This window comes from Monodon monoceros, unplaced genomic scaffold, assembly GCF_005190385.1.
Source record: "Monodon monoceros isolate NGI ecotype Baffin Bay Population unplaced genomic scaffold, NGI_Narwhal_1 Super_Scaffold_21, whole genome shotgun sequence".
In the NCBI taxonomy this organism is placed as follows: Eukaryota; Metazoa; Chordata; class Mammalia; order Artiodactyla; family Monodontidae; genus Monodon; species Monodon monoceros.
In genome coordinates this window covers 36,118,923-36,144,942 of record NW_021703778.1, presented here as the reverse complement: position 1 = coordinate 36,144,942, position 26,020 = coordinate 36,118,923, and the positions used below count along the sequence as shown (strand labels likewise).

At 46.8% G+C, this 26,020-nt stretch overlaps 1 protein-coding gene across 1 annotated transcript in view; it reads left to right on the top strand.

Annotated features, from left to right (window-relative positions):
- Window positions 1–26,014, top strand: part of SLC28A1 (solute carrier family 28 member 1) — a 67,806-nt gene extending 41,792 nt beyond the window's left edge. The window contains 12 exon segments of the mRNA XM_029237067.1: window positions 5,671–5,789; window positions 6,849–7,022; window positions 7,143–7,250; window positions 7,252–7,298; window positions 10,402–10,479; window positions 11,223–11,321; window positions 11,484–11,498; window positions 11,501–11,594; window positions 11,869–12,085; window positions 12,342–12,479; window positions 25,066–25,116; window positions 25,266–26,014. Of these exon segments, the coding sequence (XP_029092900.1) occupies window positions 5,671–5,789; window positions 6,849–7,022; window positions 7,143–7,250; window positions 7,252–7,298; window positions 10,402–10,479; window positions 11,223–11,321; window positions 11,484–11,498; window positions 11,501–11,594; window positions 11,869–11,941 (807 nt within the window). The 3' untranslated portion in view covers window positions 11,942–12,085; window positions 12,342–12,479; window positions 25,066–25,116; window positions 25,266–26,014.
- Window positions 26,015–26,020: the final 6 nt, after the last annotated feature.

The following is a 26,020-nucleotide window of genomic DNA, read 5'->3' as shown; positions in this document are numbered from 1 at the left end:
CATGCAAGTCTTTCAAGTTCTTATTTTTTTCCCCTTAAATATCGAAGAAATTCTTGCTTCTTACAGAAGTGAATAAAGTAAAAAAACCAAAACACTTCACTCCCACTTCCCATGGATAACTGCTCTTACTAGATGAGAACAGCAGTGCTCAAAGTGTCCTCAGTGGGCCAGCAGCGACACCTTCACCTGGGAACTTGTTAGGAATACAAATTCTTGGGCCCCCCTGTAGACCTGCTGAATCAGGAATGCTGGGGATGGGGCCCAGTGTCCTGTATTGTAACAAGCCTTCCAGGTGATTCTGATACTCGCTCAGTTTGGGAACCACTGACTTAAAATATGTCATTCCAGATATTTCTGTGTAAAAAGTCATTTAAGTACATATAACTGAATATACATATACTTGCTTTTTTTTTTTTTTTACTAAAGGTGAGGTAATTCTATTCACAGTTTTCTGCAACTTGCCTTTTTCTTATAAAATGCTGAGCATGACATGAAATCCGAAAGTGTAAAGGAAAAAGTTGACAGAGCTAACTAATAAAAATGAAAAACCTCTGAAAGGTAAAAAAATCACAATTTTTAAAAAGTTTAATGATTGATCAAGAAAGAAAAGTTCATAAATGATAAACAGATATTCAAGCTCACTGATAAATTAAAACAATAATAACTTATGTTTCTTCTCAAGGATATGCAAAATTTTACATGCCTCTAAACGGCAAGGCTGAGGGGCATTCATATACTCTTTTTTTTTTTTTTTTGGCTGCGTTGGGTCTTTGTTACTGTGCGCAGGCTTTTCTCCGGTTGCGGCGAGTGGGGGCTACTCTTCATTGCAGTGCGCGGGCTTCTCATTACAGTGGCTTCTCTTGTTGCAGAGCACGGGCTCTAGGCACGCGGGCTTCAGTAGTTGTGGCACTCGGGATCAGTAGTTGTGGCTTGTGGGCTCTAGAGCGCAGGCTCAGTAGCTGTGGCGCACGGGCTTAGTTCCGCGGCATGTGGGATCTTCCCGGACCAGGCCTCGAACCCATGTCCCCTGCATTGGCAGGCAGATTCTTAACCACTGTACCACCAGGGAAGCCCCACATACTCTTTATGCGAGTGCAATTTGCTCTAACCTTTTTGGAAAACACCTATTAGTCAATTTAAAAATACTCCTCTTTGATCTAGTTAGGAATATTATGATACAGAAATATTTTCACAAGTGGTCAAAAGATGCAAAATTCCAACATTATTTGTAATAGCTAACAACCCAAGAAACATAAATGTAGAGCAGTAAGGGAATGAGCTGGGTAAGTTCATCCGTGCAATGCACGATCACAGCCCCTAGGGTGAGGTGGGCCTCCGTGCGCTGGTTTGGAGAAGGGCAGCCTGCCTCTCCCAGGGCCCAGGCTCTCCTGATGCTGTGTGTGAATGGGTCGGGGGATGAAAGAATGACCAGTATTGGTCTCAAATTCCACCTGTCTTTCTCATCTCTGTGTTTGAGGATGGCCAAGGGGATGAGCTAACCTGCCCCTCAGTCCCTCCTTCCCTCAGGACACCTGGGCCACACCAGGAGGCTCAGCTCCGCATACCCACAGAGCTGTCTGGGCAGGATGGCTGCTGCCTCGTGACTTTTCAAGAAGGCGCCTTGCACTCTGAGGCTTTGTCTTCTCCGCCCAGCACCCTCCACCTAGAATTTTAGAGGTCATCTGGTTTGCACCTTTCCTCACCAAGGCCTAGGAAGGGCCCATCAGAGCTGATGCATGCCACACCCCTCCCCCATACCTCACCACCAATTGATTTTGGAAGGAATTTGATATTTCAAAAATGAAAACTTGAAACTTTGCTCCTGAAACTTTTTTCATGGTGGTGTATTGGGGGAGGGGTTGCCCTGCTATCTTTGGGACTTAGAGCCTTTAAATGTCTTAACCTTGCTTTGGGTCCCACAAGCCAGTTAAAAGAATGGTATTCTTTCTATCGCATAAGCGTCGTTGCCATTACTTAAGACTAAAGTACTGGAAGAACTCTCTCCCTTTTCCACAATCGCCTTACAGCTCAGCCTCCTTTCCTTCCCTGTCCCAGGCCAGAGTCCAGGCCCAGCCCCAGGCAGGCGGGCCTTCCCACTGAAGGGGCCTGGTACCCACTTCCCTTTAGCTCTACAGAATGTGCAGAGGACACCAGGATCAGCCTAGTGGTCGCGGGTCTCCATCCACAGCCTCTGGTACGGAAGCCCCAGGCTACCACCATAGCTGGCCTGGTGAAAGGCACCTAGTCCACCTTCCTTCCCTCGGCGTCTGGATCAGCCTCCAGGCTGGTCACAGAGAAGCTCTCTTCTGCCCCCGCCTGGCTCTTGGCCGCCACTACAGCAGCCCCCGGGCTTCCTCCCACAGCCCTTCCCACCCTCTCCCCTCTCTCCTTTCATGCCCTCTTCCAGGCAGTTCCTCACTGTATCTTGGGCTCTGCCCTTAGACCCTGAATTCCAAAGAGAATCCCCCCTTTCTCTCTCCTCCTTTCTCTTTGATGCTCAGCTTCTGGCTGGCTCTTCCCTGCACCCCTCCTATTGCTAAAATTTGGATATTTCTAGACCTGTGCTGTCCAACACAGCAGCCACTAGCTATTAAGTGGCTATTAAGCCCTTGAAATGTGGTCGGTCTGAAATGAGATCTGCTGTGAAACTTAGTATGGAAAAACCAATTAATATATTTTATTGATAAGTTTTACATTGATTACAAGGGTAGAAAATAATATGTTAGGTATATTGGGTTAAATTAAATACATTAATGAAATTAATTTCATCTGTTTCTTTTTACTTTTTTAATTGGCTCCTAGAAAACTTAAATCACGGTTGTGCTATATTTGTATCAGATGACACTGGTCTAGACCTTCTCCCTGGTCTGAGGTCCCAAGTGTTACCTGACTGAATCCTTTCACTGTGACCTCCACATACATGTCCCTTTTCAGTGTGTTTCCCAAAAACTCTAAGGTAGGCACGAGCTCTCTCTGCTAAAACCCCAGAAACTGGTCTCCCCTACCCACCCCTTTGGCTCGGGATCATTGTGAGTAGAGATCCAGATGTGTGCCTTGGGCTGTGAACACAGGATGGGTTGAGGGGATGGCCACTGATGTTTCTCAATCAATTGTGCAAGAGTGGGAGCCCCTGGGACAGGGTCTGGGAGGCCCAAGCAGGGCCAAGTAAGAGTCAACCACATGCTTAGTTTCTACACCTGTAAAATGGGTGGAATTACTGCCCACCTCACAGCAGTCTAAGAATTAAATGCCATAATAAACAGAAAACACCTGGCAAGGGACTTCCCTGGTGGTCCAGTTGTTAGGACTTTGCCTCCCAATGCAGGGGGTGAGAGTTCGATCCCTGGTCTGGGAGCTAAGATCCCACATGCCTCACAGCCAAATATCCAAAACATAAAACAGAAGCAATATTGTAACAAATTCAATAAAGACTTTAAAAACGGTCCACATCAAAAAAAATCTTAAAAACAAAAAAACACCTGACATGGTGTTGAAAAAGTGGTTGTTCTTTCTCTGACATATTAGGGTCAGAAGTCCAGCCTTCTAAAACTGGCCCATTTTATGCTTTGGAGTGTCTGGATTTATTTCTTTTCTCAGTAAAGACCTTTTTGAAAGTTCAGATGGATGGCTCCTACCCTCTATCCCTCTTCACATAGGACACCTTTAGGCAGAGGAAGGAGGGCCTTGGGCAGGAGTGGGCCCTGTCATGCTGGGACAGAAGGCATTCCTGACCTGGTGTCTGGAGGCAGCGCTGGGGAATGTCATGGCCCTGAGGCATAACTGGCAGCAGAGAGGCCGTGTGTGGGCTGACCCAGTGCCCCCGGGAGCCCTGCCAGTGCAGGACTCAGCCCTTTCCAAGATGAGCAGGAAATGACTGCCTGGGGCATTTGAGGCAGTGGCCACGACTGGCCCATTCAAAGGACAGTGTCCATGAATGTGCAAGGTGTGCTCCCCACTGAGACTCGAGTTGACAAACCAGATGTGGCCTCCAAGCTGGAGGAGAGGGGAGGGTCCTGGCTGGTGGAGGGGAAAATCCCAAGATTCCAGATGTGGTATTGTGCCCGCTGGAGCTGGGCGGCTGAGGAGGAGGCCAGCAAAGTCCCAAAGCTTGGCCTGGAAAGTCCAGAGAGGACACCTGCCTGAGGCTGGCTATTTCCATGAGGAGCAAGGCCTGCACACCCAGTGGCTGTGATGGGGGCGCGTGGGAGGTGGGTGCTGGAGCTGGTACACATCTTAAGTGGTTTCTGCTTACCGCTGAAAGGAAACAAAGGGGCTTTAAAAGAAGAAGGAGGAGGATATTACAAGGCTTTCAGAGCCTCAGAGGGTCTCTGAGGCCTGGTTCCTCATCAGTAGTTCCTGGTACTTCCATGGGCTTCTTTGGCCGTCTGCTTTATTCGCCTGAACATGTAGCTTAAACTTACCTCCCCTCCTTTTGTTCCTTTTTATTTAAAATTTTAAAACTGCAGTTGATCTATTACAAACTTTAAGAAGAAGTCTATTTTACTTTTCTGCTTATAAAGACAGTATATATCATGTGGACATTTAGAGATATACAGAAAAGCTGAAAGAAAAGAAAATCACTCTGGCCCCGCTAGCCAGGGACAGACAGCTGGTTGACATTTCAGTGTATTTCTTTCTGATCTTCTTTTTATGCATAGTTGTGGAGTTTGTTTTTTTCCCTATCATTGTGGGTATGCTCTATATGCAAGTATGCAGGCATTTCTCCACAGTATTGTGAAGCCTTGGTAACCATTGTTTTTGATGGCAGCTTGACAATGCATAGCCATCCCCCCATTGTCAGATGTTTGGGTTGGTTCTAATTCTCCCATTTGGTAAATAACACAGTGGTGAAAAAGTGTTCCATCTCTGTGAAGAGAACAGGGAAGCAGAGGGTTTGGGACCACAGTGAGGATGAAAATTCAGGAAGGGAGAATCCCGGGGGTCTGGCAGCTCCATCATCTTGCTGTGAGGGCTTCTATAGCGTGGCTCCAGGAGACCGACCCAGGGTCAAAGGGTGGGTGTTGTATGTTGTAGGGGCAGATTTCCTTAGAAACAGCTCTCTGACCACAGGAGTAGAGGTGATGGGCTGCCTTGAGGTGGTGAGTTCCCTGCCACAGTAAGTGACAGGAAGGATCCTCTAGAGGGAAGGCTTTCCTTTACTATGAGGTCAAGTTAGGTCACATCTTGGATCCATTCCAACTCTCAGGTTCTGTGAGCTTTGTCTGAAACCATCACAAACCCCTCAGCCAATGATGAACCAGCCCTCAGATCAGTGGTCAAAGAGAGACAGCCTAGAAAGGGAGGAAGAACCTTGAACTTGGAGCCGAAAGACACAACGGGTCTAATTCCTTCCCTTCCTTTATTTTGGGCAAGTCATATTTAACCCTTTGGGGCCTCAGTTTCCTTGTCTGTCAAGTGAGATAACAGTACTTGCCCTGCCTAACTTCCTGAAGTCCTGGAGGAGGTGTGGGAATAGAAGGTTCTGTGCATACAGCCTGTAACCCTCTACACGTAAAATGTATTACTATTATCAGTGACAGTGACAGCAGTACCGATGATGGTGATATACCAGCAGGGTAGAGTACCATGTCCCCCTGCTGCCCTGGGCCACACTTCTTGACCTCCACATTTCCTGACATCTCTTTATAACCCTCATTCTCACTCTTGCAGATCGATGCTGCCTCCTTAATTGCTGCCTCTGTGAAGGCTGCCCCTTGTGCCTTAGCCCTCTACACGGAGGTGGAGGAGTCCAAGTTCAGGGGTGAGGAAGGAGTGAAACTGACCTACAGGTGAGCACAGCAGGAGGGTCTGCAGAGAGGGGAGTGGGGGGGGAGGGGCAGAGACAGGAGCAGAGGTGGGGGCAGCAGCAGGTCCTATTTTCTCTGCCCATCTCTGTCTTTCACCAAACGCAGCCCACTTCCTCTCTCTCTCACTGCCCTGGTCGCAGCTTCACTTGTGAAGATATAGACTCCAGTTCTTGCTTCTTATTTTCCAGTCTCTGACCAGCAGGAAACATGGACTAGTCAAGGCATGGGCAAGTGACCTGGTTCTTGGGGATGTGCCTGGTGTGTGTGTGTGTGTGTGTGTGTGTGTGTGTGTTGAGGAGCGTCGTTAAAAGGTTCCACACCACTTTCTCTACATGCCTTGAGGTCTGATCCCCAGTGTCAATCGCATTGACGTGTTGAGCACTGTCCTTGATTTCTCTCACCTCCTAACATCTCTTTATCATAGTCTTAGCAACCTTTGTGTAACATTTAATTCTTAAAAAATGTTGAAAGACACGACTTTTGACAAATGTGCTTGTGGATACAACGGGCATCCCCAACTGCACAACTTCCTGAAGGTCTAGAGCAGAACTGCCCTAGAGAAATATGAGACATCTATAATTAAAATCTTCTAGTAGTCATCTTTTAAAAAGTAAAACCGAAGCAGGTGATTTTAATAAAATGTTTCATTTAACTAAATATATCCTAAGTATTGTCATTTTAACAAGTAATCAATATAAAAATTATTAATAAGGTATTTCATATTCTTTCTTTTTTTTTGGACTCAATCTCTGAAATCTGGTGTGTATATTTGCAACACATTTCAATTCAGATCAGCCTCCTTTCAAGTGCTCAAAAGTCACACGTGGCTAGTGGTTTCTGTCTCGGACAGCATCTGTGCTAGGAGTCTGGGTCTTATCCTAGTGCTTGGGCCAGCCTCTTTCTCTCTCTGGCCTCAGAGGGAAAACAAGGACCACTGGCTCTGAAATGCTCTGTCCAAGGTTCCTCTTTGAGCTGTAGGGTGGGGAGCCCTGCTGTTTGTGGAGATAGGCCAATAATTATGGCTCTTGATCCCATCAACAGAGATGCTCAAAACCTCTTAGAAGCAGCTAGCAGTGGGGCTGCCATGTCCGTGAGGGTCGTGACCAACATCGCAGCCAACCTGATTGCTTTCCTGGCTGTGCTGGACTTCATCAATGCTGCCCTCTCCTGGCTGGGAGACGTGATGGACGTCCAGGGGCTCAGCTTCCAGGTACAGTTCCGGCCACCCACGCAGCCTGTGGAGGTGGTGGTCCTGGTCGGTGGGTGATGGTGGGTGGACACCCACAGATCCCAGGCCAACCCCAGTCCCAGCCACTCCTCTTGCCTCATGCCTAGGCTCATCTGCTCCTACATCCTGTGGTCAGTGGCCTTCTTGATGGGAGTGGCCTGGGAGGGCTGCCCGGTGGTGGCTGAGCTGCTGGGAATGAAGCTGTTTCTGAACGACGGGCGCCGAGGAGTGGGCCGGTTCCAGGAAGCAGTGGATCTCTGTGAGTGTCCCTGTCCCCTCCCTGGGGCAGGGCGTGATGCAGCGGCTCCCCTGTGGGCCCGGCTGAGACACACTGAGGGGCTGCTCAACCTCCCACATCCCGTTGCCCTGGGCAACAAGACAGCTTCAGAGGCCATCTTTCTCAAGGCCTCTTAGGAGGCTGAGGTTGAGAAAGAGCCCCGTTGGAGGTATCTGAGCTCCAGCTGTAGACAGGCCACCATCCTGTGCGGCCCTGGGCCAGCTGCTGCACCTTGCCTCTTCTGTTGGAAAACAAGTGTAGAACCTGCCACACCTACCCCGAAGGAATGGATGGGAGCATCTAATGAGCTAAGAGAGTAAAACGGGGAGACCTCACCACCACATTCATCTTCAATATATTGGATTCAGTTCAGGGGTTGGTTTCTTCTGTTAAGACTTATTTATCTATCTATCTATTTATTTATTTAGTTGCAGCACGCGGAATCTTTTTCTTTAGTTGCAGCATGTGGGATCTTTTAGTTGCGGCATGCGAATTAGCATGCAAAGTCTTAGTTGAGGCATGTGGGATCTAGTTCCCGGACCAGGGATCAAACTGGGCCCCCTGCATTGGGAGTGCGGGGTCTTAGCCACTGGACCACCAGGGAAGTCCCTGTTAAGACATTAAAAAAAAGAAAAAAACTATAAAAGCTTTCTAAAATGAAACTCTCTAAAATAATAACAGCTGTATGTAACATGATTGAGAATGACAAAATTACCCACCATCTTATCATCCCAAAATTACAGCTATTATAATATATAATATAATTATAATTAATTATATTATAATAAATATAACAATATAATATATAATTCCATTATTTGGCTACTATACACAACGCTGAAATGAATAGCTTTTTGCACAGGACTTCTCCCTCCTCTCCGAGCATTTCCTCAGGAGCTTTCCCGGATGTGGGATGACTGAATCACATGGCACGGATCCTCGTGCGGTTGCTGCCAGTATCTTTCCCAAGGGGTTGTAACAACTGAAACCACCCCAGCTGTGCCTGTGAGCATTGATTTTACCACACACTGAACAGGGCTAAGTAGCCTCTTAAAAAAAAGTTTTGATACGTTAAGGGACAAATAATAGTTCATTGTTTTCATTTGTTACTGGGTTACTAGGAACTTTTAATAAAAAATTTTTTTCTTGCCTTTTAAATTATTTTTTTAACTGTAAAGGAATGTACTCTTTAGTTTAAAAAAAAAAAGTTTGTATGGAGTAAAAAGCCCAGGTTTCCCCTCACTCCTCATTTTCAGCTCCAGTATCACTCCCTTCTCTAGAGATAGTGGGTGGTATGTGCCTTCGGGATCTTTTTAAATGAACTTCATTCCTTCAGCAAGTATTTGTTGAGACCTCTGAAGTGCCAGGCCCTCTGCTGGGTACCAGGGATAAAAAGGGGAATTCGACAGACATGGTCCCTGGCGACATGGAACTTACACCTAGTGAAAGACACGAGCAAAACGCAAGAAAGCAAAGGAATAAAAAATCTTAAAACCACAATTTGTGGTAAGTTCTCTGATGGAAACAATAAGAGGAAACAGGGAGGGGGTCTTCCTTGACTGGGCTGGTCAGAAAAGGCCTCTCTGAGATGTGGTTATTAGGCCAAGACTTGCAGGGAGGAGGAGGGGCCAGGAGAAATTGGGAAGAGCATTCCAGGCAAAGAAAGAGGCACATGCAAAGGCCTTGAGGTTGAAAATCACTTGTTTGGAGAACTGAGAGGAGAGCAGTGAGGTTAGAACAGGTGGTAATTGTAAAAAAGAGTGACACAGGCCGAGGAGCAGTAGGAAGTTACTGAAGATTTGACTTTTGACATTTTAAGATTACTTGAGCGGCTTGGGAGGGTGATTGTAGGTGAGTAAGCAGAATGCAGGTACCTTAATTTTTTTTTCATCAATTTGTATAAACTCTGTGTGTTACAAAGATATTAACCCTTTTCTGTTACATTTTCTACATATGTTTTTCCTCGTCTTTTTTTCTCCCCTTCATTCTGTATTCAGGGACTTTTTTAAACACAAAATTTACACCAAATCTTTGCATTTCTTCTGTAATATCTAAATTTAGAAAGTTATCTCCATTCCAAAAATCTGGCAAGGGTTAAATTCCTGAAACAATATGGTGAAGTAGTTAAAATCATGAGCTTTGGAGTCAGACAAAACTGAGTTCAAATTTTGACACAGCTGCATTTTTGCTGTGTGAACTTCCTCAGTCACTTCTGTGAGCCTCAGTTTGCTCCTCTCCAAAATGAGAGTAATAATATTATTTTGTAACAATAATAATTATTCTATATTTTTTCTATTATTTGATGCTTAAAACATTAATCTGCTTCAGTGATTTAGAATTAATTTTTTATATGGTGTGAGGTATGGGTCTAAGCCAATCTTTTTTTCCAAATTGTTCCATTTTGGCTCTTAACACTTCTAAGAAATTACACAACCGTTCAGAGCAAAAGGGAAGGAGAATTACCTTGCTTAAATCCCTCCCCTGTGCCTGGTACTTCCTGTACATTAGATGATCTTTATGACAGTCTTTCCAGGCAGCTACTATTACTCCCACATTCCTGATGGAGAAACTAAAACTTAGGAGGCTATCGACTTGCTCAACCTGAAATAGGCCGTGACAAGCCTGGAACCCAAGCCGACTGGGCTCCGAATCCCTCCCTCTCTTCACTGGGCCACCATCCTGCTCTTTGGGCATGACAGCACCTCAAAGGACCTCAGCCTGAGCGCATTCTCCGTAAACAAAGGTGCGGGGCTGCAGCATGTCGGGAAGGGCCGTTCGCCCACTGCTCCTGGGTACAGAGCTTAGTAGGGCCAAAGTGAGAGGACTGGGCCAGCCTGAATCATACCCAGAAAGGCTGGTAATTAAGGAGATTCAAGGGCAGATGAGGAGGGGGCTGTGTTTGTGAGGTTGTGCAGCTTGAGTTGACTTAGAGGTAGGTGTGCATGGCTGGGAAAGGGCGGCACCGAGTGCTTCAAAGGTCAAAGGCACATAGGCAGTGGGTGAAATTAAGGCCAGGGTACGGGGTGGTTTGAGCAAACTCCCGTCCCATCTGAGGGAAGCCCCTCCCCGCTCATCTTCTGTCTTCTCAGGTCAGAGCAGAAATATGACATTTGCCCTCTGTGGATTTGCCAACTTCAGCACCATTGGGATCATGCTGGGAGGCCTGAGTGAGTCCTATAAGGGCCTCTCGGTATCCTGGAGAGTCGGGGATGGACACTAGTCCTGGCTCTGAGATATTTCTTGGGGATCTGTAGGTCTCAGTTCTCCCATTAGTCTAAGGCAGAGCCTGAACAAGGCGGCCGTGGAGCTTCCTCCCAGCCCTGGCATTTCATGATTTCTCTGCTGCTGGGGTAGCCCAGGAGGTTAGCACCTTGGCCTTGTAGGCCAAGCCTGGCTCAGGGCTCTGGGGAGGGTCGGGAGGTGTGGTGGTGACCTGCCCTCCGAGGCTTTAGTTCCCGTACCCACAAGGGACAGGCAGGCCTGGAGGGGCCTAGGGGAGAAGGCTCTGCACAGCTCTCAGCTCTTTACAAAAAACATTTCCACCCCCTGCAGTTCCCTGCCTGGTGGTGTAACCATCCCGTTTTGCTGAGTCTTGCAAAAGTGAATGATGGCCCAAGTCACTCAGCTAATAAGTGGCTGAACCTGTGTTTAATCCCAGGTCTGCCTGACTCCAAACTCACGTTCTCTTCCTACAGTTGCCACTGATGGCATGTGGGGGGGGCGTGGAGTGCTACCCAGGGGCCCGACTCAGGCCAAGGAGGACTCCCAAACTCAAAAGCATCAGGAGGACAGTGTCTGTCCCTCTGGCCACCCAGAAGAGAAAGGGGTGCCAGCAGATGCAGCTGGAGGCACAGATACAGGCAGAGGGGCATGCTGAGTCCTGGCCCTGAGCACTCCTGTCCCCTTGCAGCCTCCATGGCCCCCCAGCAGAAGAGCAACTTCTCCCAGATCATGCTCTGGGTGCTCTGCACGGGGGCCTGTGTGTCTCTGGTGAATGCCTGCGTGGCAGGTGAGTGCAGGCCTGGTGGGCTCAGGACTCAGAGCCCTGATTCTCCAGCTGGCCCTGGTCCAGGGCCAGGCACTGGGGCTCTGGCCTCTCTGGAAGTCCTTGGGTGAGGTTGGAGGGTAGTGAGGGGCTGGGCCCTGCCCACCAGCTGCTTTCCTTGCACAGGGATCCTGTACATGCCCGGGGGGCTGAGGTCGACTGTGTGTCCTTCCTGAACACGACCCTCAGCAGCAGCAGTTTTGAGGTGTACCAGTGCTGCCGCCAGGCCTTCCAGAGGTGAGAACCTGGGCCGTGGGGCGGAGGGACCCTGACAGTGATGGGGTGCAGGAGGCCCGATTTCCCGGCGGAGGCCTTTGGCACCAGGGCAAGGGATAGAAATGTCATGGCTGTGGCTGATGTGACCAAGGGAGGAGGAAGTGGGACTTGAGGACCAAACTTAGAGATGAAGTTTGGACCAGAGACATGGAGCAACTTCCCCAAAGTTGCACAGCCTTTAGTGGCTAGCAGAGCCAGGCCTAGAGCTCAGACTGCAGCCTTTGCTTCTTTTCAGCACGGACACGGAGTTCACCCTAGAGGCCCTGGACAACTGCTGTTGATTTTATAATCACACGATCTGTGCATAGCGGGGACAGAACATCTCTATGCCTTCTGGAGTCTCTTCTTCCCCAGGAAGCAGCTGTCCCCATCTCTCTCTCTCCAGGCCCACCCCCTTGGGGAAGCCACAGGGCTTAGACCCACCTCAGTCATAAACTGGGAAGGGTGACAAGGTGAGTGGGCAGAGTGAGTACGTAAGTAAATGAGGGTTGCCCCCCCACTCGTCACCACCTTTCTGCTCTCCCATTTCCTACCTCCCCAAGTGTGAATTCTCAGGGTCACCTCTGCCTCTTCTCTCCTCTCTATATCCAAACAGCTCCCTGCTCTTCCCTATACCCTCTGCCCTGGGTCTCCCCCATTTACCCTTCCCTTCTGCTCCAGGGCCCTCAGCCCTGGCATTTCAGCTGATTCCTTCCCCCTTCTCTCTAGGCGCTGGAATCTTGCTGTGGTTTAGCCCCTGCCAGGCAGCTTCTCCTGGAGACCCCTTCCTCTACGTCCAGAGACTCCCCATGGCCTTCCTCCGTAGCACGTCCCACACTGGTGTCCTGTGGAACACTGTCCCACAAGGTATGCAGAAGTTTCCATGATCCACTGCGTTTGGGAAACACTAAGCTAAAGAAAGTTAGGGGTTTATTGTTTGTTTGTTTACTGTGGACTCATCCGTTTGACGTGGGTATAATAGGAGAATTGGCTATAAGAATCTTGTTGATACAAGTATCTCTTAGTTGAGGATTCCATGGAAAACAACTGGGGAAATATTGGTTAATGTTCAGACTGCTTTACTCTACAAAACTGTAACACTTGCAAATGTAACAGAGCACTGTGTGTCAGTGCACTGTTCTCAGTGCTTCATACTTTGTAACTCAGTCTCTACAACAACCCTGTGAGTCAGATACTATTATTATCCCCAGTTGAGGAACCAGAGTCCCAGAGAGGTTAAGTAACTTGCCTAAAGTGGCACAGCTGGGAAGAGGAAGAGGCAGAATCCCCGCCATCCAGTTCCACAAGCTGTGGTGTTTCATCTCTCTGCTAGGCTGCTAACGTTCAAGGAGCTCGGTTGTGTGACTTGCTCTGACCCCCTCTGCTTGCCTTTTTTCCCCAACCCAATCCCTCTGCTCCAGTAGGTCAGGCATCTGATGTGTTTTCCCTGCCTGTAAGCCTTTGTTTCTGGAGTTCCTGTCACCCAGCACATCCTGCCCTATGCTCCTCCCACCTCTATCCTCATTTCCCCAGCAGCTTTGGCTGCAGTGAACTGCAGTGCACCTGTCCCTGAGGCCACAGGGCCCCTGTTCCCTCACCCACCTCTGTTGGATAATGCTTCCCAGCTGGGGCCTGAGGCAGAGGGAATATGGAGCCTGGTCAGCAGTTACCCTGCTCAGTCAAGGATTTGGGCTCTACTGGGCACTGGTCTTGCTCCTTGTGACCCCCACAGGCTAGCCCTGGGTCCCTTCCTCAGGGCCCGAGTCCTTGCCCTTAGCTCTGCACAGCAGAGTCTTGGCCTGACTCCCATACCCCATGGCTAGGCTCTTGCCTTGCAGCTTCTGAGTCAGGATTGGCCCAGATGCCTCCACTCACCCCACCCACAGCCGTGACAGGCATTGCTAATCAATCACAGGATTCCTTGCACTGAATCCAGAAGGGGCTTCAGAATCCATATCAGCTCAGTGCTGGATGAGCCCACCTCCAAGTAATTCTAGGTGCCTTTTCTAGGTGGCACACTATTTGCCACTCCTGTGCTAAGAAACAGACCCAAAGAACCCAAACTGCCATTGATTTTGTCTCGCTGGCCTGTGAAGGTCTAAGGTTTTTGTCAAAGACTAGAAATCAAAGGGGGTTGGAGCAAAGAGGGATCCTTGCAAAGAATGAATCCTGTGTAAGTGGTTTGTCCACTCCGGGTTTATGTATTGTTTATTTATTCAGTCAAGGGATATATATTGAGTACCTACTTTATTACTTGGCTTGGGCCACCATAACAAAGTACCACAGACTGGGCAGCTTAAACAACAGAAATTTATTTTGTCACAGTTTTGGAGGCTGGAAGTCCAAGATTAGGGTGCCAGCATGGTCGGTTTCTGGTGAGGTCTCTCTTCCTGGCTTACAGAAGGCCACCCTCTCACTGTGTCCTTTTATATGGCAAAGAGAGAAAGCAGCTCTCTTGGTGTTTCTTTTTTTTTTTGTGGTACATGGGCCTCTCACTGTTGTGGCCTCTCCCGTTGCGGAGCACAGGCTCCAGACGTGCAGGCTCAGCGGCCATGGCTCACGGGCCCAGCCGCTCCGCGGCATGTGGGATCCTCCTGGAATGGGGCACAAACCCGTGTCCCCCAGGGCTTGTGGGGCACCCATATGTGGCCTGGCCAATGGATTTTTTGAGGCTCTTAGTAGATTAGAAAGTGAAAATAATGCCAGAATAGGATTATACAAATTGCCATTTAAACTGTCGTATATATTAACACAGAATACACTGTAGTATCAGGTTATCCACTAGATAATGAAAAGATTTTTTTTTCAACTAAAGCCCAGTTCAACAATTTAAAAAGCCATTTTTATTCATATTTGAATATTTTTATTTCACATTTGAAAGTGCCAAATCCTAGTCACTAGACCACATATTTGAATGTGACTGCGTGTTTTTACATAAATTAGTTTTCATGAAATACGTAGATTCTGTGTTCTTCTATATTTAGTGTAATAACGATCAACATAAAAGATATATTCATCATTTTTTAAAAATTTATTTTATCGAAGTATAGTTGATTTACAATGTTGTGTTAGTTTCTGGTGTACAGCATAGTGATTCAGCTCTACATATATATATAATAGTTTGCATCTGCTAATCCCAAACTCCCAGTCCATCCCTCCCCTACTCCTCCTCTCCCTTGTTTTCTATGTCTGTGAGTCTGTTTCTGTTTCATAAATAAGTTCATTTGTGTCATATTTTAGATTCCACATATAGGTGATATCATGGTATTTGTGACGTACTTTTTGTTTTACTCTTTCTGACTTCACTCACTATGATAATCTCTAGGTCCATCCATGTTGCTGCGAATGGCATTATTTCTTTATATTTTATGGCTGAATAGTATTCCATTGTATATATATGCCACCTCTTCTTTATCCATTCATCTGTTGATGGACATTTAGGTTGTTTCCATGTGTGGCTATTGTAAATAGTGCTGCAGTGAACATAGGGGTACATGTATCTTTTCGAATTATAGTTTTGTCTGGGTTTATGCCCAGGAGTAGAATTGCAGGATCATATGGTAGCTCTATTTTTAGTTTTTTTGAGGAACCTCCATACTGTTCTCCATAGTGGTTCCACCAATTTACATCCCCACCAACAGTGTAAGAAGGTTCCCTTTTCTCCACACCCTCTCCAGAATTTGCTGTTTGTAGACTTTTTTAAAAAAAATTAATTTATTTATTTTATTTTATTTTATTTTTATTTTTGGCTGTGTTGGGTCTTCGCTGCTGCATGCGGGCTTTCTCTAGTTGTGGCGAGCGGTGGCTACTCTTCATTGCGGTGCATGGGCTTCTCATTGCGGTGGCTTCTCTTGTTGTGGAGCACAGGCTCTAGGTGTACGGGCTTCAGTAGTTGTGGCACGCGGGCTCAGTAGTTGTGGCTCGCAGGCTCTAGAGTACAGTCTCAGTAGTTGTGGCGCATGGGCTTAGTTGCTCCGCGGCATGTGGGATCTTCCCAGACCAGGGCTCAAACCCGTGTCCCCTGCATTGGCAGGCAGATTCTTAAACACTGCGCCCCCAGGGAAGCCTGTTTGTAGACTTTTTAATGATGGCCATTCTGACCGGTGTGTGGTGGTACTTCATTGTAGTTTTGATTTACATTCCTCTAATAATTAGTGATGTTGAGCATCTTTTCATGTGCCTGTCAGCCATCTGTATTTATCATTTTAAATTAAGCCCTGGCGGGATGGCCTGGTCATGGACTCCTTTCAGTCACATGACTATATGAATGACCTCATTTGGAGAGATTAGTAAAAGTCTACATTGGAAGCCCTTTCTGGATTGGAGACTCCTGTCCCCCTCCTGCTGCCCTCTGCTGCCCCCTGCATGTGCCTGACCATGAGCAAAAGGAATTGAAAGGGCTTCACTCATGGAAAGGGCTGGATGCCCAGAGCATGGTGAGAGCAGGGCTGGCTCTTTCCCAGGCAGGGCTGGCTGTGGCTGCCCACGGAGCTGACCACAGACAGGCTCAGAGCAGCCAGAGATGCTGCCCCTGGGGGCACCGCAGAAGGGCTGTCCTGCCGGGGGGACGGGGGGAGGTAAGAACAGTATGCCCTGTAGGGAAGGTCACTGTCATAAGCTCAGTGGGAAGAGGCCCAGACAGGAGCCCATTGGTGGGTCCGGGCTTCACTCTGACGTCTGGGAGTGAGGGGTACATGCAGAGCGGGTGTGGAGAAGGGAGCAGCCCAGAACATCAGAGACTGTGTTAGGCCACACCCAGTGGGGTCCACTCTGTGCTGAAGACCGTTTCCCCCCCAGTTCGTCCTGGACCAATACTTGTATAAAGGACAAAACAAGTGAACTACTGGGAAAATAATAATAAAGGCATCTTTATTGTTACATTCAACACACATAAGATTACTCTGTCAAATTGCTATGCAGTTTCTGAATGTCACTTTCAATATCGATATTTACATTATTATAGATCTAGAAGCAGATGTGGACCACACCAGTCCATGCTGTGAATAGCTCTGTCCTATAGCATTTTCTGTTAATGAAAACTCTTCAGAGAATTGTTTCTTCAGATGATTTGTCCTGCATTTCAGATTCTCTAAGGGGAATTGGGAAAAGGCCGTGGAACTCTGGTTGGAATCTATGAAACCTGCCTTTCATATGAGAGAATGCATGCAAAATTGCAAGGACAATAGCAGAATTCCAAATAATTTATGCAAATGCTCCCCACTCAAGGAGTGAAGCATAACTCCCCATCTCGTAAGTGTGTGCTATGCTTAGTAACTTTCTTCCAAAGAGTACAGTATGGAAATGGGGGAACAAGAAAGGAACTTTGCTGTAGAGAAGTCTGGTAAACACTTCCTTAGCCAGGTGGTCATGGTTAACCTCATCAGTGGTAAGTCCAGTTGATAACACATACCCTTGATATGTTGTGTTGAGAAGGGGACTTCACCTCTGTGGTCCTCCTCCCTGAAGCCCATAACCCCAGTCTAACCATGAGAAAAACATCAGGAAAACAAATTGAGACACAGTCTACAAAATATTGATCCTCAATAATCCTCAAAACCGGCAGGGTCATTAGAAGCAAGGAAGGTTTGAGAAACTGTCACAACCCCAAGAAGCCTAAGGAGACATGATGACTGAACGTGTATTGCAGGGCTTCCCTGGTGGCGCAGTGGTTAAGAATCCGCCTGCCAATGCAGGGAACACGGGTTCGAGCCCTGGTCCAGGAAGATCCCACATGCCGCGAAGCAACTAAGCCCATGCGCCACAACTACTGAGCCTGCACTCTAGAGCCCATGCTCCGCAACAAAAGAAGCCACTGCAATGAGAAGCCCGCACACCCCAACGAAGAGTAGCCCCCGCTCGCCACAACTAGGGAAAGCCCGCACGCAGCAATGAAGACCCAACGCAGCCAAAAATAAATAAAATAAATTTTAAAAAATGTGTATCGTAGTGGGTTGAATTTTGCCCCCCCCCAAAGCTATGTCCATAGAGAATGGACTTGAGGACACGGGGAGGGGGAAGGGTAAGCTGGGACGAAGTGAGAGAGTGGCATGTACTTATATATAATACCAAATGTAAAATAGATAGCTAGTGGGAAGCAGCCGTATAGCACAGGGAGATCAGCTCAGTGCTTTGTGACCACCTAGAGGCGTGGGATAGGGAGGGTGGGAGGGAGATGCAAGAGGGAGGAGATATGGGGATATATGTATATGTATAGCTGATTCACTTTGTTATAAAGCAGAAACTAACACACCATTGTAAAGCAATTATACTCCAATAAAGATGTTTAAAAAAAAAAAAAAAAGCTATGTCCAAGTGCGAACCCCCAGTACCTGTGAATGTAACCTTAGTTGGCAATAGGGTTTTACAGATGTAATTAGGTTAAGGATCTCAAGATGAGATTATCCTGGATTTAGTGTGAGCCCTAAATTCAATGACTGGGTGTCTTTATAAGAGAAAGGAGAGGGAAATTTGAGGCACACAGGCACGGAGATGCACAAATAAGGCCATATAAAGATGGAGGCAGAGATCAGCATTATCAGCTCCAAGATATAGCCCACCCCATGGTAACAAGCCAAGGAGCACCTGGGGACACCAGAAGCTGGAAGAGGCAGGAAGGCTTCTCCCTTGGAGCCCTTAGAGGGAGTGTGGCCTACACACTTAGGACTTCTGGCCTCCAGAACTCTGGAGAGAATATATTTCTGTTGTTTTAAGCTACCAAATTTGTGGTAATTTGTTCCAGAAGCCCTAAGAAACGAATACAGGTATCTTGGATGTGATCCTGGAATGGAAAAATGGCATTAGGGAAAAACTAATGAAATCCAAACATAGTATGGAGTGTAGTTAAAAACATATTAATAGCAGTCCATTAGCTGTGACAATATACCATGGTAAATGGGTGAGGGATTTATAAGAGCTCTGTATTATTTATGCAGCCCTTCTGTAAATCTAAAACTATTCTAAAAGTTACAAGTATATTTTTAAAAGTACATGGGGAAAAAACCCTGCCTTGACACAAGTGCTCTGTAACTTGTAAGTCAGCCTGTATGTAGCTCTGTCCTAGACAATGCACGTCCCGGTAGGCAGCCCACCAAGTCTGTGAGTTGATCAATGAGCCACATTTACTCTCTTTCCACCAATTCTTCCCACGGCGCTGATCTCATCTCTCCCGACCCCTCACTTTATTTCAACAATGTGCCTTCAGCTGAATATGAATTAGTCCTGGCCTCTTTACAACCCCATGAAGAACACCATCTGCTTGAAATTACTTTCGACTCAGAATTAGTGAGCCCTGAGTTTGGACAGGACCCTATATATCATTATGAGGGTGTTTGCCCCTCCCAACTTTTCTGAGAATTTTTATACCCACTGCATGGATGATCTCTGTCATCATGCTTTTATGTTTGAATCACAAGACTCCACGCCCATGACTATCGTTGATTGAACAAGTACTGAATACCTGACTCAGGAGAAGCAAAGCTACAGTCTTGCCAATGGTCTTTCAGATTCTTGGGAAAGAGTTCAAACTGAAAAAAAAAAAGAAAAAAGAAAGAAAAAGAAACAGAGCTGAAAGCTGAGTTACCACAGTGGGCCTGGCTTGGAGCTGATCTCATTCCCACCCTTCCTACAGCCTAGTTGCTCAACTTTTCCTCTGATTCAATGAGAGCTGAATTCTTTCCAGAATCCCCTCTAACCTGAGCTAATGTGAGAAGGTTCCTTTTACTCTGCAAGCAAGAGGATGCTGCCTAGGAGAGCCACATTGTCAAACTCCCCATTCTGCTTGGAATCAAGTGGTCATCATCATTTACTTGAATACCATCCAGACGAGAATCTCATTACCTCTCTGTGCAACCCATTTCATACTGGACAGCTCCACTTCTTAGAAGGTTCTTTTTGATTTTGCATCAAAAAGGGTTTGCTTTTGATCCCAGTTTTGCCATTCTGGGATACTCAGAACAAGTCCAATCTCGTGTGTGTGTCTTTTTTTTTTTTTTTTTTAACCAAAGTAATACTTGCTCATTGGTTTTATTTATTTATATAAATCTATTTATTTGTTTTTATTTTTGGCTGTGTTGGGTCTTCGTTGCTGTGTGCGGGCTTTCTCCAGTTGCGGCGAGTAGGGGCTACTCTTCGTTGTGGTGCGCAGACCTCTCATTGTCGTGGCTTCTCTTGTTGCAGAGCACAGGCTCTAGGCACGCGGGCTTCAGTAGTTGTGGCACGTGGGCTCAGTAGTTGTGGCACGTGGACTCAGTAGTTGTGGCTTGTGGGCTCTAGAGCTCAGGCTCAGTGGTTGTGATGCATGGGCTTAGTTGTTCCGCGGCATGTGGGATCTTCCCGGACCAGGGCTCAAACCCGTGTCCCCTGCGTTGGCAGGCGGATTCTTAACCACTGTACCACCAGGGAAGCCCGCTCATTGGTTTTAAAAAGTCAAACTTTGGGACTTCCCTGTCGGTCCAGTGGTTAAGACTCCGTGCTTCCACTGCAAGGGGCATGGGTTCAATCCTTGGCCAGGAAATTAAGATCCTGAATGCCGTGTGGTATGGCCAAAAACAAAACAAACAAAAACAAAACAATAATAAAATAAAATAGCATTAAAAAAATAGTCAAATTTTATAGAAGCCTTGTGGAAATGTTCTACTTCCTCTTCCACAAGACAGCCCCTTCAACTGTTAGAAGATGGCAACCATCCAGTCTTCCTTTCTGTGAGCTGGGAACCCTGAGTTCTTTTAGTTGTTACTCACATAGCATATAATAGTTTCAAAAATTGCCCCAGATCTGATCTGTAGTTGTTTTGTACTCATATACAGACAGTTCATGAGTCACGAGCAAATCCAAGGTTGAAGCCAGAGCACAGGGTGGTAAATATGGGTGTAACCAAGTTGGTGTGTTGGGACTAAAGACTAGATATAGCCTTGGGGAGGTATTTAAAAGAGGCAGACCTATTAGCAAGGAAGAGTGTTAAGAAGCTACATGCCTGCTTCAGAAATCCTCAAAGCTGATGGCTTGCGTGTTGAGAGTGAAACACCAGGAGGAGTTGTCATGGATGGAGAGAATGGAAGAAAGTCTTGGCCTAGATCGCAAAGGGGACCAGAGATAGGATAAGAATGGTGTGGATGGGACCTCATCTATTGGGACATCTATTATAACTCCTACTTACCCACAGTCAAGGGTACAACAAGTTCCTAACTTGCCTGGGAAGTGATTTCCATTCCAGACGTGGAGGGAAATTGCTGCTTTGGACCAAGTTCTGACGAAGATGTGGAATGGTGAAGTGGGAGTAACCATGCCAACAGGGACTATGTGAGTGGAAGTGAAGGAGGGGCTGACATAGCCAGGCACTTATTCCACACTTGAAAGTACAGGCATTCAAGAAGATGGCTTTGAGTGGAAAGTCAGAATGGAACTCTAGTTCTGTTGTAGTAAAATATCCCAATGAGGAAGGGAAGGCAGAGATGACAGAAGAAATCAGCACGGTTATAAGTGAATATCAGGAACCCGGCTTACAAGAATTTCAAAATAACAGGCACCAAAATCTGACCGAAGGACACATGACCCAGCATAGGAAAGATGGTTGGTTGTCCTCCAATAGTCATTCTCCCCTTTTTCCCTTTAGTAATAACTACATATCTAACTGAGCCAATGGCCTACCTTAAAGACTACATTTCTCAGTCTTCCTTGCAGCTAGATGTGGCCATGTGACTAAGGTCTAATCAATGGAGTGTGAGAAGTCCAGCAGGCAGCTTCCAGATCATGCCCTTAGAGAAGGGGCCAGCAAAATTTTTCTTAAAGGGCCAGATAGTAAATATTTTGGCCCATATTATATCTTTTGCAACTACTCAGCTCTGCCCTTGTAGTTTGAAAGCAGTCATTAGACAATACTAAACAAATGAGAGTGGCTATGTTCCAATAAAACTGGGTTTTCAGAAACATGGCCTACGTGCAGTCTGTAGTTTGCTGACCACTGCCTTAGATGAAGGGACTCATCCTCCATGTCCCTGGTACATTTCATAATTTTGCTCCATGCCAGTTGGAGCACAGATGGGAAGGTGAGCCCACTTAGGCAATGGAGACAAAGGCAACACTCTAGGGACAGGGCACTCACCAGTTAGAAGGAGCTTGAGCCCCAGAGGTCTTTGTAGAGCAAGGCTGCCGTGACAATGCAGACTTTATGTGAGTGAAGAAGAATGTCTATCTATCTTGTACATATTATTTGGGATCTCTGTCACACACACCCTGCCAATGGACAAGAAGAGCAAGACAGGCAGGTATAAAGAGCAGGTTTGCTGCTCTGTGGGGTTCTTGATGAACAAATGGGAAACAACGAATGAGAACCAGCCATCAACCCTGGCTGGTTCTCTGGCAGCGTGGGGTGGGTGCAGTCCACTGGAGCCTGAAAAATGACCACTCCCACCAATAAAGTCCAAGTCTGAAATATAACACTCACTGGCCACCAAGACTTAAAAGAAGAAAGAGAGAAGAGAAGAAAGAGAGAGTCCTGATACACATGTGAGAGGAAATGGAGAGAGAGCTACATGGCCAAACTGTAAAGTTTTCCAATTCAGCTTCATGACAGGAGAGCACGAGAGAGAGAGAGAGAGAGAGAGAGAGAGAGAGAGAGAGAGAGAGAGAAAGGAAGGAAGGAAGGAAGAAGGGAGGGAGGGAAGGAGGAAGGAAGGAAGGAAGAAAGAAAGAAAGAGAAAGAGAGAAAGGAAAGAAAGAAAGGAAGAATGGAAGGAAGAAAGAAAGAAAGAAGGAAGGAAGGAGGGAGGGAAGGAAGGAAGAGAAAGAAAGAAAGAAAGAAAGAAAAAGAAAGAAAGAAAGAAAGAGAAAGAAAGAAAGAAAGAAAGTCGTGGTAGGGTCATACCAACTCTGCGCCTCAGGCTTTGGGAAGCAGGCAGTGGAAAAGAGGCCAATCAGCTGTACAGAACCTGTGACTGTACAGTGACCTAGCCCACTAGTAAACGTGGCCTGATCCATAAGGTAGACTCAAACCAAATAGACCTGCGTTCCCTCCTCTTGGAGAACAGCAGGATGGAGTTAGAAGAAGGGCATTCCTCCCCACTCCTCAACCAGCTCCCCTCCTGCCCGCCAAGTGTTGCAAGTTGTGTATAGAGCTTAAAAGAACAAGGAAGAGGTAAACTCACAAGGACTGTTTGGAAGAGATTTTAAATTCTCATACAAGTTTGTGCGGCCATCTGACTTCTCTCCAAACAGTCACCTTCCTTGTCTTTTCAAGGTGGGGCTTTTTTTTTTTTTTTTTTTTCTTGGCCACACCTCATGGCTTGCGGGCATTTTAGTTCCCCAATGAGGGATTAAACCTGGCCCGGCAGTGAAAGCACTGATTCCTAACCATTGGACCAGCAGGGAATTCCCAAAATGGGACTCATTTTTCATCTGTAAGTAAGATAGGTAATAACTGACGGATCCTGACCGGCACCCAGAATGCTACAGCTCTCCCAGAGGTCGGTACACGCTTTGCATCCAGTGACTGCATGTGCTTAAACCAATGTGAGTCTGATGAGGCTTGGGAAGCTACCGCACGGATTGCTTCTGCCATTCAGCTCCAACTGACAAAGGACACATGTTTTCCCAAGCAAAAATTTTGTTTTTCTTTCCAAGAAAAAAAGATAAGTCATTTAGGGTTGGGATGGGAAACTCACTTTGTAAACTAAAGATTGCTTTTATCTCCTGAAAGTTAGTTTCTCAATAAGATTCTTTTCTACTTTTAGAGGCATCACTTATTTATATTCTAACCCGAACTGTTGTTTTTCAAAGCCAACTCCTCAATTAGAGGAGAAATAAACTGTATCAAAGCACACAGCTCTCAAGGGATCTTTTCTTCCCAGTGCCCTGAGGGCAAATATCTCTAATCTCCTCTAATCTCCTTTGTTGGGGCCTGGGGCAAGCTGGGTTTTGCAATGTCAGCTGCTCTGAGCCAGAGTGTGGCCAAATGCCGGAGGCAGGGACCAGGGTTCTGGTGAGAACAGAACCTATAGGTGAGAAAATCTGGTGGCTCCTATGGGAAAGGAGGTGGCCCTCCAACTGAAAAGTTTCATCACTCAGTGAATCAATTTCATCTGTCTAAGCTGGAATGAATTGCAGGAAGCTCAAGCCAGCAGCTCTCAAGGCACCGGTGGGCTTTATCACTTGGGAGGTGTGTCACAGTCATTTATTTGTTTCCCTATAGCAGCGAAAGTACTGGAGTTTATGAACAATTTAACTTTTTAATAAAAACTATATAAGTCAGAGTGGTATTTTACTCAGAATTCTTTTGGTTGTAAATGACAGAAAACAAATCAAATAGTTTAGGAGAAAAGGAAATGAGGGGCTGTCTAACCAGGAAGTTGCAGGGGGACAGCTCCAGGCAACGGGACTCAGGGGTGGGTCCAGGCCTCTCTCTGTACCTCTCAGTCCCTGCTTTTCTTTGTATTTGTTTCTTCCTGTGTACACAGTGACCTCCTGCTGTTGAACCGGCTTTCTCCCTAAGGCTGGGATCCTGGCCATCAGAAAATCATGGATTCACATGGGAGCTCACTTCCCTGACAGCTAGTTGGGGAAAAAAGGGCAAATCTTCAAGAGTGTGATCGATCCTCCGGGGTCATATGCCCTCCTCCAGAGCAATCACTGAGGCCTGGAAGGTGGGGGTGTAATGATTGGTCCAGTCTGGCTCTTTGGTCCACTCCCCGATCTATCACTGTGACCCAGGAGGCAGAAGATGGCAGCTCCTGTTGGACTGCATGGTTGGAGACAAGGGGTTGGACAATTCCCTCAAAGAATGGGGGTGTTGTCCCCTGAGGAAAGGCAGCTATTTTTTCTATATATCTGTAAAGACTTGCAATGGTAGCACATCTTTTAAAAGCTTTGAGATAATAGAAATAATGGAAATTCAGCTTTTGAAATAACCTGGAGAAAAGGGACTAACATTTTCTGAATGCTTACTGTGACATAAGTTATTTGCATATGCCATCCTGTGTAATCCTTGAAAACAAAAACGAACACAACCTCTGAAGTAGGTATTACTCTCCCCATTTGGCCAACGAGGGAACTGAGGTGTAGAGGAGTGAGGTGGTGTCCTGCAGCTCAATGGCTGAGCCAGTTTTTGAACTCAGTTGTTTGACTTTAATCCCAGACTCTTAACCATCATAATGCTTTGGCTTCCTCATTAATCTACCCAATGAACAGATATATGTGTAAAATACTTTAAATTATTCCTGTTCTGGTTAATAGTATTGGACTTCTGTGGTGGCTTACAAAGATGGCTGCAAATTCCCTTTCAGAGGCCACTCTATGTCCCCTCTCCTTTCATCTGGGCAGGCTTGTGACCACTTTGACCAATAGAGTCTGGGGGAAACAATGCTGGGGGACTTCGGAGGCTGGGTGTCTCAGTCAGCTTGGGCTGCTATAACAAAATACCACAGACTGGATGGCTTAAGCAACAAACATTTATTTTTCACAGTTCTGGAGGCTGGGAAGTCCAAGATCAAGATGCTGGCAGATCTGGTGTATGGTGAGAACTCTCTTCCTTGTTTACAGTGTCCTCCCTTGGCTGAGGCGGGGGGCATGCTCTGGTCGCTCATCTGTCTTCTTATAAGGTCACTAAACCCATCATGGGATTCTACTCTCATGACCTCATCTAAACCTAATTACCTCCCAAAGGCCCCACATCTAAATACCACCACATTGGGGATCAGGATTTCAACAAACGAACTTCGAAGGGACACAAATGTTCAGTCCATAGCACTGGGTCATAAAAGGACAGGCAGCTTTGGCCTTGTTCACTGGGATATCCACTCGTAGCACCCTGATCTACCAGGTAAGAGGTTTCAATACTCTGAGACTACCATGCTTTGAGGAAGCCCAACCCACAAAGAGGGGTCACATGGGGGCACTAAGCCAGCCATCCCAGCTGAGCCCAGCCTTCAAGTCATCCAGCCGAAAACGCTAGATATGAGTGAAGGAGCCTCCAGGTGGTTCCAGCCCCCAGCTATTTGCATCTTCCCAGCTGAGGCCTCAGACATCATGGAACAGAGAGACAAGCCAACCCTGTGGAACCCCATCCAAATTCCTGACTCACTGAATCCTAGAGCATAACAGACAGTGGTTGTTTGGTGTGACTAGGTTTGGGAGGGTTTATTATACAGCAGTGGATAGCTGGAGCAGCTCCAGAGTAGGAATCAAAGATGTTTGGTCACAGTGTTTGAATTAAGAGGAAGATGAAATTGAGGACTAGTTTGTAACAGCCAAGTAGCGAAGTAGTGGTTCTTCCCAGCAGGGAAACTGTTGCAAAAATCCTGGGCTCCGGGCTGCAATCTCCCTTCCTCCACCAGGTGGAGTGGGTGCATCTGCTTCTCCCTCCCGGCCGGTGCCCAAGGCGCTGTGAGAAAACAGGTCGGTGCTGCCAGACTGTGATG